The sequence below is a fragment of the Heteronotia binoei genome, chromosome 7 (genome assembly GCF_032191835.1).
Source record: "Heteronotia binoei isolate CCM8104 ecotype False Entrance Well chromosome 7, APGP_CSIRO_Hbin_v1, whole genome shotgun sequence".
NCBI lineage: Eukaryota > Metazoa > Chordata > Lepidosauria > Squamata > Gekkonidae > Heteronotia > Heteronotia binoei.
In genome coordinates this window covers 12,212,614-12,226,760 of record NC_083229.1, presented here as the reverse complement: position 1 = coordinate 12,226,760, position 14,147 = coordinate 12,212,614, and the positions used below count along the sequence as shown (strand labels likewise).

Genomic DNA, 14,147 nt, shown 5'->3' with positions numbered 1-14,147 from the left:
CCAAGCAGATGCTCTACCACTGAGCCACCGTCCCTCCCCCTGGCATGACATTTTATGACCCACAGGGTCCGGCCTGACAAGGTCTCATTTATGTCAGATCTGGCCCTCATAGCGAATGAGGTGGACACCCCTGCACTTTAAAACCACTTTCAATGCACTTTCGAACGGGATGTTCCAACTGGATGCCAGTCCACACAGTAAAATCCTATTGGAAAGTGCACTGAAAGTGGATTGAAAGGGCATTGTTGAGTGGTGTTCGATATTTAATATTGTTAGATCCTGAGAAGACAGAATGATGGTCAAAGGGGAAAGCAATCCGGTCAACCGTCTGTTGTATCAGCAAGAACTTATTGATCATCTTCTCCGCCTGTCTATGGGCTGGACTGAAGTCCAATCCCCAGAACTAAGATTATTATACACAATCCATAGAAACAATGAGTCAAAGTAGATAGCTTGCAGGACAGGAAGAGGCAATTGAATGCCAAGATATGTCCAGAAAAGTTTGAACACACAACTAAGACCATGGCTGTGAATCATCCTTGATTAGTAGGGAAGACTCGGACAGGGCTCAGTCAGCTTAAATCTACAAAGTTGGCCAAGTGTGATTATTGCAATTCAGCTTGGAAGCCTTTTGATGTTCAGTTTAAGAACATAAGAGAAGCTATGTTGGATCAGGTCAATGGCCCATCTCTGTGTCACACACACTATGTGTCACAGAGTGGCCAAAAAAACCAAGTGCCATCAGGAGGTCCATCGGTGGGGCCAGAACACTAGAAGCCCTCCCACTGTTGACCCTCCCAAGCACCAAGAAGACAGAGCATCACTGCTCCAGACAGAGAGTCCTAACAATACGCTGTGGTTAATAGCCACTGATGGACCTCTGCTCCAGATGTTTTTCCAATCCCCTCTTGAAGCCGTCTATGTGTGTAGCTGCCACCACCTCCTCTGGCAATGAATTCCATGTGTTAATCACCCTTTGGTTGAAGAAGGACTTCCTATTATCAGTTTATCAGCTTAGAAGCCTTTCCTTTTATCGGCTGGGAAGCCTTTTGACATTCAGTTGCCTCTTCCTGTCCTGCAAATCCTTTTTATCAAGAAGCAGATTTGGAAGGGGCAGGTTGGGAAAGGGGGAAGCAACAGGAAGGATGAGCAGCCCTTTAATTCTTACCCTGCCTGCTGCTTTGACTCAGCAATTCAAACACATGGGATAGAGAAGGCAGAGAAAGAGGTCCTTTTCTCCCTTGCTCACAATACAAGAACTCGTGGGCATTCCATGCAATTGCCAAGCAGTCAGGTTAGAATGGATAAAAGGAAGCATTTCTTCACCCAAAGGGTGATTAACACATGGAATTCACTGCCACAGGAGGTGGCGGCGGCTACAAGCACAGACGGCTTCAAGAGGGAATTGGACAAACATCTGGAGCAGAGGTCCATCGGTGGCCATTAGCCACAAGGTATTGATGCAACTCTCTGTCTGGGGAAGTGAAGCTCTGTATTCATGTTGCTGGGGAGGCAACAGTGGGAGGGCTTCTAGTTTTCTAGCCCCACTGATGGACCTCCTGATGACACCTGGGGTTTTTTGGCCACTGTGTGACACAGAGTGTTGGACTGGATGGGCTATTGGCTTGAACCAACAGGGCTTCTCTTATGTTCTAATGCATCCCCCCCCCAAAAAAGCAGAATTGCAGAGCTGTTTGCAATTCAACTCCAGCTGGGAGAGGGGGAGACACAGCATTCTATTTGCCTCTCCTGCCCCTTGCCTTGTTCTGAAGAAAAGGCAGCTGAGTGATTGGATCCAAAAGTCTGCTAGTCGGATAGCAGTTCCAAGGGCCAAGTAGTTCCATCCTTGGGATTATTACTATGCAAAACTGTTGGTTTTGACCTTGGAAGCCCTACATGACTTGGAACTGGGGTATCTGAAGGGCCATCTTCTCCCATCCATCCTTGCCTGGGAATTAATATCATGGAGAGAGACTGTCCTGGCTGTCCCATCCATCAATGAAGCTCATTTGGTGGTCACACAAGACAGGGCCTTTTCAGTGGTAGCCCCACAATTATGGAACAACCTTCCGAGAGAGGTGCATCTGGCCACTTTGCTTTCAATAGTTCAGAGAGCGCTGAAGACAGTTTGATATAGGCCCGCATTTTGTTAATTGACCAGCAGTCCTAAATTTTTGATGGATTATATCCATATTGGAAGTCACCTTGAGCTTACAGTATGGCTAGGACAGCTAATAGGTGTTTTAGATAAATCAGTGAGCAAACCTATGAGGCATTACTTTATGAACACTACACAGGATGATGTTATAGGGGAGGGTTGCCCTTTTCACTGCTGCACCACACTGGGTTGACACTTTCCTTGAGCTAGCCACTAAAATCCCAAGAACTTTTTCCCTCTCGCTCTCAGAAAATTCAGACCCCATTTGCTAAGCGTTGTCTCCGGCCTCCCTTCTTCATTTTTCTTCTCTGACCCCCCTGCCAATTTTCCTTTTTATCTTTTTTTCTATTTATATACCATTTTATCCCTTCCAAAGTGACATGGACCCGAATTCTTATTTCCTCTATTTTGCCTTCAGAACAACCCTGAGAATTAGATTAAGGTGAGTAACAGTGGCCAGGCCTTGTTCACCCAGCAAGCTCCCATGGCAGTGTGGGAATTCAAACTCAGGTCTCCCAGATCCTAGTCCCAAATGCAACCACGGGTGACTCAAGAGAATAGAAATCTGTGGCCCCTTCTTGCTTGTACATGAAAGCGCCAAATGATTTAAGGGGTCGTTGAGTCACTGAGGTGACATACAACAGGGCTTTTTTGGTAGCAGGAACTCCTTTGCATATTAGGACACACACCCTGATGTAGCCAGTCTTGGAGGATTGGCTACATTGAGGAGGTGTGGCCTATTATGCAAAGGAGTTCCTGCTACCAAAAAAAAGCCCCGCATATGACAGAACTCTAAAAGCAGGTAGAACTTTGGAACTTTCAAAAAAGCTGCACCACAGGACACACTGAGATCTACTGGGGGGGTTTCAGAGAGAGAAGAAATGGTTCGTTTCCAAATCAAGAGCACCTCAGAGATCCACCAAAGTTTCAGGGTAGAAGCTGTAGAGAACCAAACCTCCCTTCATCAGACATGAGTAGGAATGAAGACCTCAGAGTCCCTTTGTCCTAGTCAGGAGGTGGGAATAAAGAATTCTTCTAAAGGATGCAAAGGTAGAAGAAGGAGGAGGAGAAGGAGGAAGAGAAGAAGGAGATGATGATGATGATGATGATGATGATGATGACGACGACGACGACGACGACGACGACGACGACGACGATGATACTGGATTTATATCCTGCCCTATACTCTGAGTCTGTCTCAGATGCTGTTCTTTCAAGGACAACTCCTACAAGAACAATGGCTAACTCAAGGCCATTCCAGCAGCTGCAAGTGGAGGAGTGGGGAATCAAACCCGGTTCTCCCAGAGAAGAGTCCGCACAATTAACCACTACGCCAAACTGGTTCTCAAAGTTACCACACCTATTGGAGTTGGTTCAATTAGAGCAGAGGAGAAATGTTCGGGAGAAAGTGGATAAGCAGCAACTTCGGGGCTAATTTTTTTTTTTTTTTTTTTTAAAGATATCATTGCAACCAGTTCAACAGAAGCAGCCCACCTCATCGCTGTCGAGTATTTTTACAAACATTTTGGTTACAGTTTCAAATTGTGGTCATGTGAGACAGAAGACAGGAAAGCTTCTTCTAGTATAAGGGAGTATGAGAAAAGGCAAGTATATGGATATGGTGGAGTGGGAGTATCTTGGTGAGTAAATTATTCTTAACATATAGCCGGTCAGCCACCCACCAGTCAAAGCCAGATTCATAAGAACATCAGAAGAACCCTGCTGGATCGGACCAATGGTCCATCTAGTCCAGCCTCCTGTCTCACGCAGTGGCCAACCAGTTCCTCTTGAGGGTCAACAGCAGGGCAGAGAGGCCAAGGCCTTCATAAGAACATCAGAAGAGCCCTGCTGGATCAGACCAGTAGTCCCTCTACTCCATCATCCTGTCTCACACAGCGGCCAACCAGTTCTTCTAGAGTGCCAACAGCAGGGCAGAGAGGCCGAGGCCTTCATAAGAGCATCAAAAGAGCCCTGCTGGATCAGAGCAGTGGTCCATCTAGTCCAGCATCCTGTCTCACACAGTGGCCAGCCAGCTCCTCTGGAGGGCCAACAACAGGGCAGAGAGGCCAAGACCTTCATAAGAGCATCAGAAGAGCCCTGCTGGATCAAACCAGTGGCCCCTCTAGCCCAGCCTCCTGTCTCACACAGTGGCCAAACAGTTCCTCTGGAGGGCCAACAGCAGGGCATGAAGGCCAAGGCCTTCACCTGATGTTGCCTCCCAACTTTAGGATTCAGAGGATTGGTGTCTCTGAATGTGGAGGTTCCCCCCACTCATCATGGCTCACCATGAATCTATCCAACCCCCTTTTCAAGCTGCTTCCTCCTCTGGCCATCCCTATATCATCTGGCAACAAATTTCACATTTTAATCCCTCTCTGTGTAAAGTAGTATTTCCTTTTTTTCCATCTTAAACCTACTGCCCAGCAGCTTCATTGAACACCTTTGAGAGCTAGTCTTTTGGGAGAGGGAGAAAAAGCTCTCTTTTGTCAACTCTTCCCACCCTGTCCATCGTTTTATAAACTTCTATCACATCTCCTCTCAGTCATATATTTTCTAAAATAAAAAGTCCCAGCTTCTTCAGCCTTTCCTCAGAGGGAAGGGCTTCCAACCCTCTCATCATCTCGGTCGCCCTCCTCTGTACCTTTTTCCAGCTATGCAATGTTTTTTGGAGCTACAATGACCAGAACTGTATAGAGTATTCCACTTTAGATCTATACAGGGGCATTCCAGTATTGGCTGTTTTATTCCCAGCCTCTTTCGCAGTTATCCCTAATGCAGAGTTTGCCTTTTTCACCACTGCAGCATGCTGTTGACACTTTCATTGAGCTAGTCACTGCGCCCCCAAGATGTTTTTTTCTCTCACTCTCAGCAAGTTCAATCCCCATTAGCCTATACTTGAAGTTGTTGGGTTTTTTGCCACACACAACTTGTGACGGAGGAGGAGGATAAAGAGAAGAAGAGGAGAAGAAGGAGAAAGAGAAGAAGGAGGAGGAGAAGGAGGAGGAGGAAAAGAAGAAGGAGGAGGAGAAGGAGGAGAAAAAGGAGGAGGAGGAGGAGGAGGAGGAGAAGAAGAAGGAGGAGAAGGAGGAGGAGGAGGAGAAGGAGGAGGAGAAGGAGGAGGAGGAGGAGAAGGAGGAGAAGAAGGAGGAGAAGGAGGAGGAGGAGGAGAAGGAGAAGAAGGAGGAGGAGAAGGAGGAGGAAAAGAAGAAGGAGGAGGAGGAGAAGGAGGAGGAGAAAAAGGAGGAGAAGAAGGAGGAGGAGAAGAAGGAGGAGGAGAAAAAGGAGGAGGAGAAGGAGGAGGAGAAGAAGGAGGAGGAGAAGGAGGAGGAGAAGGAGGAGAAGAAGGAGGAGGAGGAGGAGAAGGAGGAGAAGAAGGAGAAGGAGGAGGAGGAGGAGAAGGAGGAGGAGAAGGAGGAGAAAGAGGAGGAGAAAGAGGAGGAGGAGATTGGATTTATACCCCATCCTTCACTTGGAATCTCAGAGCAGCTTACAATCTCGTTTCCCTTCCCAGGCCTCATTTTCTGCAGGAGCTAACAGGAGCGGAGCTCCAGAACCTCTTAATTTTACTAAACACTAAGATCTGACAAACTTTCTAATATTTTCCCCCACCAAAAAAAAAAATGGGAAAATAACCAAAACATAGAAAGCAGACAGATGGAAATCTTCCTCATGCCACTGTGGCCACAGAGGAGAAAGGAATTTTAAAGGAATGATGGAAGTACGGGTTTATTATGACAATTCTAATTCAAGAAGCATTTTAAGGTAGATTCTGAGTTGATAGAATTTAGTACACCTTCCAGTGATGTTGGGGTGTGCGGCATATGCAAATGAGTTCTGCAAATAAGTTGTGCTAATGAGCTCCAGCACCTCTTTTTCTACAAAATGACCCCTGTCCCTTCCCCTCCCCACAACAGACACCTTGCAAAGTAGGTGGAACTGAGAGAGCTCTAACAGAAACTGCTCTTGAGAGAACAGCTCTGAGAGAACCGTGAGTTCTCTCAGGTCACACCAGCAGCTGCAAGTGAAGGAGTGGGGAATCAAATCCGGATCTCCCAAATAAGTGTCTGCGCACTGAACCACTACACCAAACTGGCTCTCCTGAACCTACAGACTCTTCTGAAGCATAATCTGAATGTTGGGAAGCGACTTTATGCGGAATCCAATCATGAGCCCTTCTGCATTTCTACCCTGAAGAAGACTACAGATTTATAACCCGCCCTTCTCTCTGAATCAGAGTCTCAGAGCAGCTTACAATCTCCTATAACTTCTCCCTCCCACAACAGACACTCTATGAGGTGGGTAGGGCTGAGAGAGCTCTTCCATAAACTGCCCTTTCAACTCCTGCAAGAGCTATGGCTGACCCAAGGCCATTCCAGCAGCTGCAAGTGGAGGAGTGGGGAATCAAACCCAGTTCTCCCAGATAAGGGGCGATCCTGGATTTGGTCCTAAGTAATGCCCAAGACTTGGTGAGAGATGTAAAAGTGATTGCGCCTCTTGGGAGCAGTGACCATAATGTTATTGATTTCACCGTTTGTATAAATAGGGAGTTGTCCAAAAAGACCGCCACAACCACGTTTAGCTTTAAAAGGGGTAAATACACTGAGATGAGGAGGCATGTGAGGAGGAAACTGAAAGGAAAGGTACATACGGTCAAAACCCTTGGGGAAGCTTGGATGCTATTTAAAACTATAATCCTAGAAGCTCAGATAAAATACATACCACAAGTTAGGAAAGGCACAAACAGGCATAAGAAAAGGCCTGCGTGGTTAACAAACAAAGTAATGGAAGCTGTAAAAGGTAAGAAGGACTCCTTTAAGCGGTGGAAAACCAGTCCAAGTTAGATTAGTAAAAGGGAACACAGGCTGTGGCAAATCAAATGCAAGACTGTGATCAGGCAGGCAAAAAGGGACTATGAGGAGCATATTGCAAAAAACATAAAGACCAACAATAAAACTTTCTTCAAATATATTAGAAGTAGGAAACCAGCCAGGGAGGCAGTGGGGCCCTTGGATGACCATGGGGAAAAGGATTACTGAAGGAGGATAGGGAAATGGCTGAGAAGCTAAATGAATTTTTTGCCTCCGTCTTCACTGTGGAAGATGAGAACTTTTTGCCCGCCCCAGAACCACTAATTTTGGAAGGGGTATTGAAAGACCTGAGTCAGATTGAGGTGACAAAAGAGGAGGTCCTACAACTGATAGACAAATTAAAAACTAATAAGTCACCGGGTCCGGATGGCATACATCCGAGAGTTCTGAAAGAACTCAAAGTTGAACTTGTGGATCTTCTAACAAAAATCTGTAATCTTTCATTGAAATCTGCCTCCGTTCCTGAGGACTGGAAGGTAGCAAATGTCACCCCCATCATTAAAAAAGGTTCCAGAGGAGACCCGGGAAATTACAGGCCAGTCAGTCTGACTTCAATACCGGGAAAGTTGGTAGAAATCATTATCAAGGACAGAATGAGTAGGCACATTGATGAACACGGGTTATTGAGGAAGACTCAGCATGGGTTCTGCAAGGGAAGATCTTGCCTCACTAACCTGTTACATTTCTTTGAGGGGGTGAACAAACATGTGGACAAAGGAGACCCAATAGATGTTGTTTACCTTGACTTCCAGAAAGCTTTTGATAAAGTTCCTCATCAAAGGCTCCTTAGAAAGCTTGAGAGTCATGGAGTAAAAGGACAGGTCCTCTTGTGGATCAAAAACTGGCTGAGTAATAGGAAGCAGAGAGTGAGTATAAATGGGCAGTCTTCGCAGTGGAGGACGGTAAGCAGTGGGGTGCCGCAGGGCTCGGTACTGGGTCCCATGCTCTTTAACTTGTTCATAAATGATTTAGAGTTGGGAGTGAGCAGTGAAGTGGCCAAGTTTGCGGATGACACTAAATTGTTCAGGGTGGTGAGAACCAGAGAGGATTGTGAGGAACTCCAAAGGGATCTGTTGAGGCTGGGTGAGTGGGCGTCAATGTGGCAGATGCGGTTCAATGTGCCAAGTGCAAAGTAATGCAAATTGGGGCCAAGAATCCCAGCTACAAATACAAGTTGATGGGGTGTGAACTGGCAGAGACTGACCAAGAGAGAGATCTTGGGGTCGTGGTAGATAATTCACTGAAAATGTCAAGACAGTGTGCGTTTGCAATAAAAAAGGCCAACGCCATGCTGGGAATTATTAGGAAGGGAATTGAAAACAAATCAGCCAGTATCATAATGCCCCTGTATAAATCGATGGTGCGGTCTCATTTGGAGTACTGTGTGCAGTTCTGGTCGCCGCACCTCAAAAAGGATATTGTAGCATTGGAGAAAGTCCAGAGAAGGGCAACTAGAATGATTAAAGGGCTGGAGCACTTTCCCTATGAAGAAAGGTTGAAACGCTTGGGACTCTTTAGCTTGGAGAAACGTCGACTGCGGGGTGACATGATAGAGGTTTACAAGATAATGCATGGGATGGAGAAAGTAGAAAAAGAAGTCATTTTCTCCCTTTCTCACAATACAAGAACTCGTGGGCATTCGATGAAATTGCTGAGCAGACAGGTTAAAACGGATAAAAGGAAGTCCTTCTTCACCCAAAGGGTGATTAACATGTGGAATTCACTGCCACAGGAGGTGGTGGCGGCCACAAGTATAGCCACCTTCAAGAAGGGTTTAGATTAAAATATGGAGCACAGGTCCATCAGTGGCTATTAGCCACAGTGTATGTGTGTATATAAAATTTTTTGCTACTGTGTGACACAGAGTGTTGGACTTGATGGGCCGTTGGCCTGATCCAACATGGCTTCTCTTATGTTCTTAAGGATCCGCGCACTTAACCACTACACCAAACTGACTACAAGCAACTATGGAAGGATCTGTTCTACCTGAGATTCTTTTAATTGAGAGTTCTTTGGGGCTGTATCCAGGGCCTGTTTATATGGAAACATGAGCTCAATGGGTATGCTTTTGTGCTGAAGTTCAAGACAGTCGATCACCAGATGGAGTATTCCCCATCCTTGGCTGCAGATCCCAAAAGCTCTGGCATCGTTCAAAACTAACTGGACTTTCAAAAACTTTCACCAGCAGGCTAATGCTTCTGAGCATACACAGATTATATTTCCTCCAGGGCTTTCTTTGGGGGGAGCAGGAACTCCTTTGCATATTAGGCCACACTTCCCTGATGTAGCAATCCTCCAAGAGCTTACAGGGCTAACATAAGAACATAAGAGAAGCCATGTTGGATCTGGCCAATGGCCCATCCAGTCTAACACTCTGTGTCACAGTGGCAAAAAAAAAAACCCAGGTACCAACAGGAGGTCCACCAGTGGGGCCAGGATACTAGAAGCCCTCCCACTGTGCCCCCCAAGCACCAAGAATACAGAGCATCACTGCCCCAGACCGAGATGTTCCAACAATACACTGTGGCTAATAGCCACCGATGGACCTCTGCTCCATATAAGAACATAAGAGAAGCCATGTTGGATCAGGTCAATGGCCCATCCAGTCCAACACTCTGCGTCACACAGGGGCCAAAAAACAAACAGTGCCATCAGGAGGTCCCCCAGTGGGGCCAGAAGCCCTTCCACTGTACCACCCCCCCCAAGCACAAGAATACAGAGCATCACTGCCCGAGACAGAGTTCCAACAATACACTGTGGCTAATAGCAACTGATGGACCCCTGCTCCATATGTTTATCCAATCCCCTCTTGAAACTGGCTCCTCTTACAGGGCCTACTGTAAGCTCCTGGTGGATTGACTACATCAGGGTTGTGTGGCCTAATATGCAAAAGTCTTTCTGCTACAAAAAAAAGAGCCCTGTTTCTCTCGCAGGTGGATTAAACACAGCTAATATCTTATCCTTCCCACAATGGCTTTCAGGCTGGTATCAGGTTTGACAGCCGTCATTTAATGATTGAAGCAAAGGAAACACTTTGGGCCGAATACTGTCAAAGCTTGAAGTCCCGTTGATTGGAAGGCTACTTAACATGTGGCCCAATGGAATGAATGAGACAGAGATATGGAACTTTATCTGGGCTATAATTTTGGTTTATTCTAAGTCCTCTTTCCAGCAGCTGTTTGGTGTACATGCACCGTGGAAGTTCTTTGCGCAGCTTCTCAGCTGTATCTCTGAGGTTCCGTTGACATCCAAGGAACCGTGTCACCAGAGAGCAAAACACAAAACCCAATTACATCCTTTTCCAGCAGTCCAGAAAGAGGAGAAAGAGCATCGGCTTTTATACCCCACTTTTCTCTATCTTAAGAAGTCTCAAAGCGGCTTGCAATCTCCTTTCCTTCTCCTTCCCACCACAGACCCCCTTGTGAGGGAGGTGGGGCTGAGAGAGTTCTGAGAGAACTGAGACGGGCCCAAGGTCACCCAGCTGGCTCCAGGTGGAGGAGCAGGAAATCAAACTCGACTCTCCGGAATAGAGTCTGCTGCTCTTATAACCATTATGCCACATCAGCTCTCTTAAGACTTCATTGCATACAAATCTGAATGTGTATGTTCACAGGAACGAAAGGAAGTTATTTGTTACTGCTAGGTAGATACGAACTGTGAAGTGCTGAAGCGCGAAGGGAGGAGAAAATCAAAAGTATTTTTAAGTATTCCCACCAACACCACCAAACAAAAACCGCACAGAGCTTGTTCCAAACCTATAATCCTACAAAGAAGACTTTCAGTAAGGCACGAAGGGGAAAACTACCAGACAGACAGAAGGAAGCCGTTTAAAAAACACAGTCTCTTCTTGTACCGGATCACCTATCGAGACAACCAGCATGCTACCACCGGTAAGATCAAAATTTAGCACCTGTAAGCACCTGCTTCCAACAGGTGGAAAGGAGAAAGGGATGGAGGGCGTACTGAAAACGGACATCTTCATACAGCAGTGGCCCCATCGTGGGTAAAAAGACCCGGCAGTCAAAAGATAGCGTCTGCCTGGATTCATAACATCGATCTGGTCTTTCACGTCCTGTTCAGGAAGCCGACGCACTCTTCACCAACTCCCTCATCGAAGTGACACTCTTGGCTCTCTGCAAATCTTGCCAAGCCGTGTCTCTTGAGAACACGCAAAGCGCACGAAGCAGCCGACAACACAGGAAGGAGAGAGTGGGCCAGACGCGGTCTGGCATCTAGAGCAGGGGTGGCCAAAGTGTGGCTCTTTCACACACACTGTGTGGCTTTAGAAGCACCCCCCCACACACACCCCATCAGCTTGGAGAAGACATCTGTCTCTTTAAATCACTTCCCCAAGGCAAGCCAGCGGGCAGCTTGGAGAATGCATTTGCAGGTAAAGTTGCTTGCTTTCCACCTCTCCCTCCCCCACGCCATCTATTTCCTCCCTTCCCTCCCTCCTTTCTGCTCTCAAACATCTGATGTTCATGTTTTGCAGCTCTCAAACATCTGACATTATCCTACGTGGCTCTTACGTTAAGCAAGTTTGGCCATCCCCTGGTCTAGAAGTTGTATCTTTTCCTGAAGTTTCCCTGTCTGCTATGACCTATTACAGGTCTTCAGGATGAAGCGGGTGACTTGCCGTATCCATCGACCTATCAGTCAATGTCAGCTTTGATGCAAGGGAGGGAAACTTTCTCCAGAGACTCCGGCTATTTGGCCGGCAGCCCAGGTCACCTCTGCAAAAAGCAAACCTCCCCCCCCCCTTTTTTTTTTGTATGGTCAACAAATCTGCCATCTTCTGATTCTTTCAGAGCTTTACGTTGAAGCGGAGTGACAGCAGCATTCACTAATGGTTATAGTGCTACCCGGACGGCTTACTTTGGCTTCCAAAGAGGGGAGGGTTCACGAGCCCAGAAGAGCAAAGAAGGACCCATTCCTGGGAAGGTGCTGGGAAGGAGGACTTCTGGGACCACTTCTCCCCTTTCAAGTTTAAAACGAAAAGATCCCGTTTTTATAAAAACTGGAGGAGTCGCCAGCGCTTTTCCTTTCACAACTATTTGTGTAAGCATCTTCTATGCCAATGAACATATATGAACATATGAAGCTGCCTTATACTGAGTCAGACCTTCGGTCCATCAAAGTCAGTCTTGTCTACTCAGACTGGCAGTACCTCTCCAGGGTCTCAAGCTGAGGTTTTTCACACCTATTTGCCTGGACCCTTTTTTGGAGATGCCAGGGATTGAACCTGGGACCTTCTGCTTACCTACCTCTGAGCCACCATCTCTCCCCAAATGAACACATGAAGCTGCCTTATATTGAGTCAGACCCTCGGTCCATCAAAGTCAGTCTCGTCTACTCAGACTGGCAGCGGATCTCCAGGCTCTCCAGCTGAGGTTTTTCACGCCTACTTGCCTGGACCCTTTTTAGTTGGAGCTGCTGGGGACTGAACCTGGGACCTTCTGCTTACCAAGCAGATGCTCTACCACTGAGCCACCGTCCCTCCCCAAATCACTCTAGGCCAAGAACAATTCCATACGGCTGTCACTTGTAAGAATTCTCATGTTGTTCCATCACTTTACCGCCTCCTAGTCATGGGGGGAGGGACTACTTGTTACTCTTGATACTTGTTTAAAAGCCCCCCCCTTGCAGTCCTCAACTTGGTTCTCCACTCCTCGCAAGAATGCATCCAGCACTTTGTTAAGTTTAATCTAGACAGGGTGGGAGGAGAGACTCCCGACGAATAGCTGTTGACAGTCACAAAAGTAGACTGGGGAGGGATAGGTGGGTGGTCACATCTTAGCCCTCAGCAACCCAACAGCTCTGCAATTTGGGGGAGGGGGATCCCTTCCGACGTGCCTTTCTCTGCTCAACCCTTGAAATCCAGCAGTTGCCCAACTCTTGAATTCAACCCATTCAAATGTATATAGAATCTACTCCGTTTTTCTCTCCCTCCCAGCTCCCAACTTGTGGATGCAACTCATCACACGCTTGTCCATCCTTTCTTTGGTTACTCTTGACACTTGTTTAAAAGCCCCCTCCCCTCGCAGTTCTCAACTTGGTTCTCCTCACATCTCAACAATGCATCCAGCTCTTTCTTAAGTGTAATCTAGACAGGGCGGGAGGAGAGACTAGCAACAAATAGCTGTTAACAGTCACAAAAGTAGACTGGGGAGGGAGAGGTGGGTGGTCTTATCCCTCAGCAACCCAACAGCTCTGCAATTTGCGGGGGCAGGGGGAGGTGGGATCCCTTCTGACATGCCTTTCTCTGCTCAGCCCTTGTAACCCTGCCTTGGCCCAACTCATTGAAGTCAACCTATTCAAGTATATACAGAACCTTCTTGATTTTTTTTTCCTCTCTCCCTGTTCCCAACTTGTGGACACAACTCAACATACACCGATCCGTCCTTTCTTCGGTTCTTCCCGAGAGAGGAAGAACCAGCGTCCCCCAGCATTTCCCCAGCGTCCCCCAGCCTCCCAACTTGGAGACCCAACCCACTCCCCTCCATCCTCCCCTTCTCTCATTCTCCTCACCCGCGCCCCTCTTGGAGAGGAGACACTCACCTATGGTGGTGATGACCGTGATGGCGAAGTAGAAAGACCCCGCAAATTTCCACTGGACCCCGGCCCGGTGGGGTTCCGACTGCATGATGATCAGCTCCAGCTGCTGGTAATCCTCGCGGGTGATGTTGTACTTCCCCTTGAGCCGGGTCTCCTCGGCCTTCAGCTGCTCCTCCTCGCGGGTCTCGTAGTCGGACTCCAGGGCGTCGAAGACGGCGGCGCCCACCAGCAGGTAGGTGAAGGTGCAGACGATGAGGGACACGGTCCGCACGTTCTGCCTCTTCATGGCCGCCACGAGGGCCCCACGGAGGGGACCATGTCCCCCCCTGGCCTCCTGGGGGTCCGACAGGGTGCGGCAGGAGAGGCAGCCGCCGCCGGGGGGCGAGCTGGGAGGAGAGACGGAGAGGGACGCGCCCTCGGGGAGGCGGCTGTCCTGGGTGCTGAAACGGCCGCCGCCGCCGCCTGGGGCGCGCTGGAAAGGGAGACCGAGACGGACGCGCCCTCGGGGAGGCTGCTGTCCTCGGTGCTGAAACGGCCGCCGCGGCGCCGGCGACTCGGGCTGCTCT

General features: G+C 48.0%; 1 protein-coding gene across 1 annotated transcript in view; it reads right to left on the bottom strand.

The window, feature by feature from the left end:
* Positions 1-13,932, bottom strand: part of KCNK9 (potassium two pore domain channel subfamily K member 9) — a 131,293-nt gene extending 117,361 nt beyond the window's left edge. Inside the window, exon 1 of the mRNA XM_060243198.1 lies at positions 13,585-13,932. Coding sequence (XP_060099181.1) covers positions 13,585-13,867 — 283 coding nt within the window. The 5' untranslated portion in view covers positions 13,868-13,932. The remainder of the gene's footprint in view (positions 1-13,584) is intronic.
* Positions 13,933-14,147: the final 215 nt, after the last annotated feature.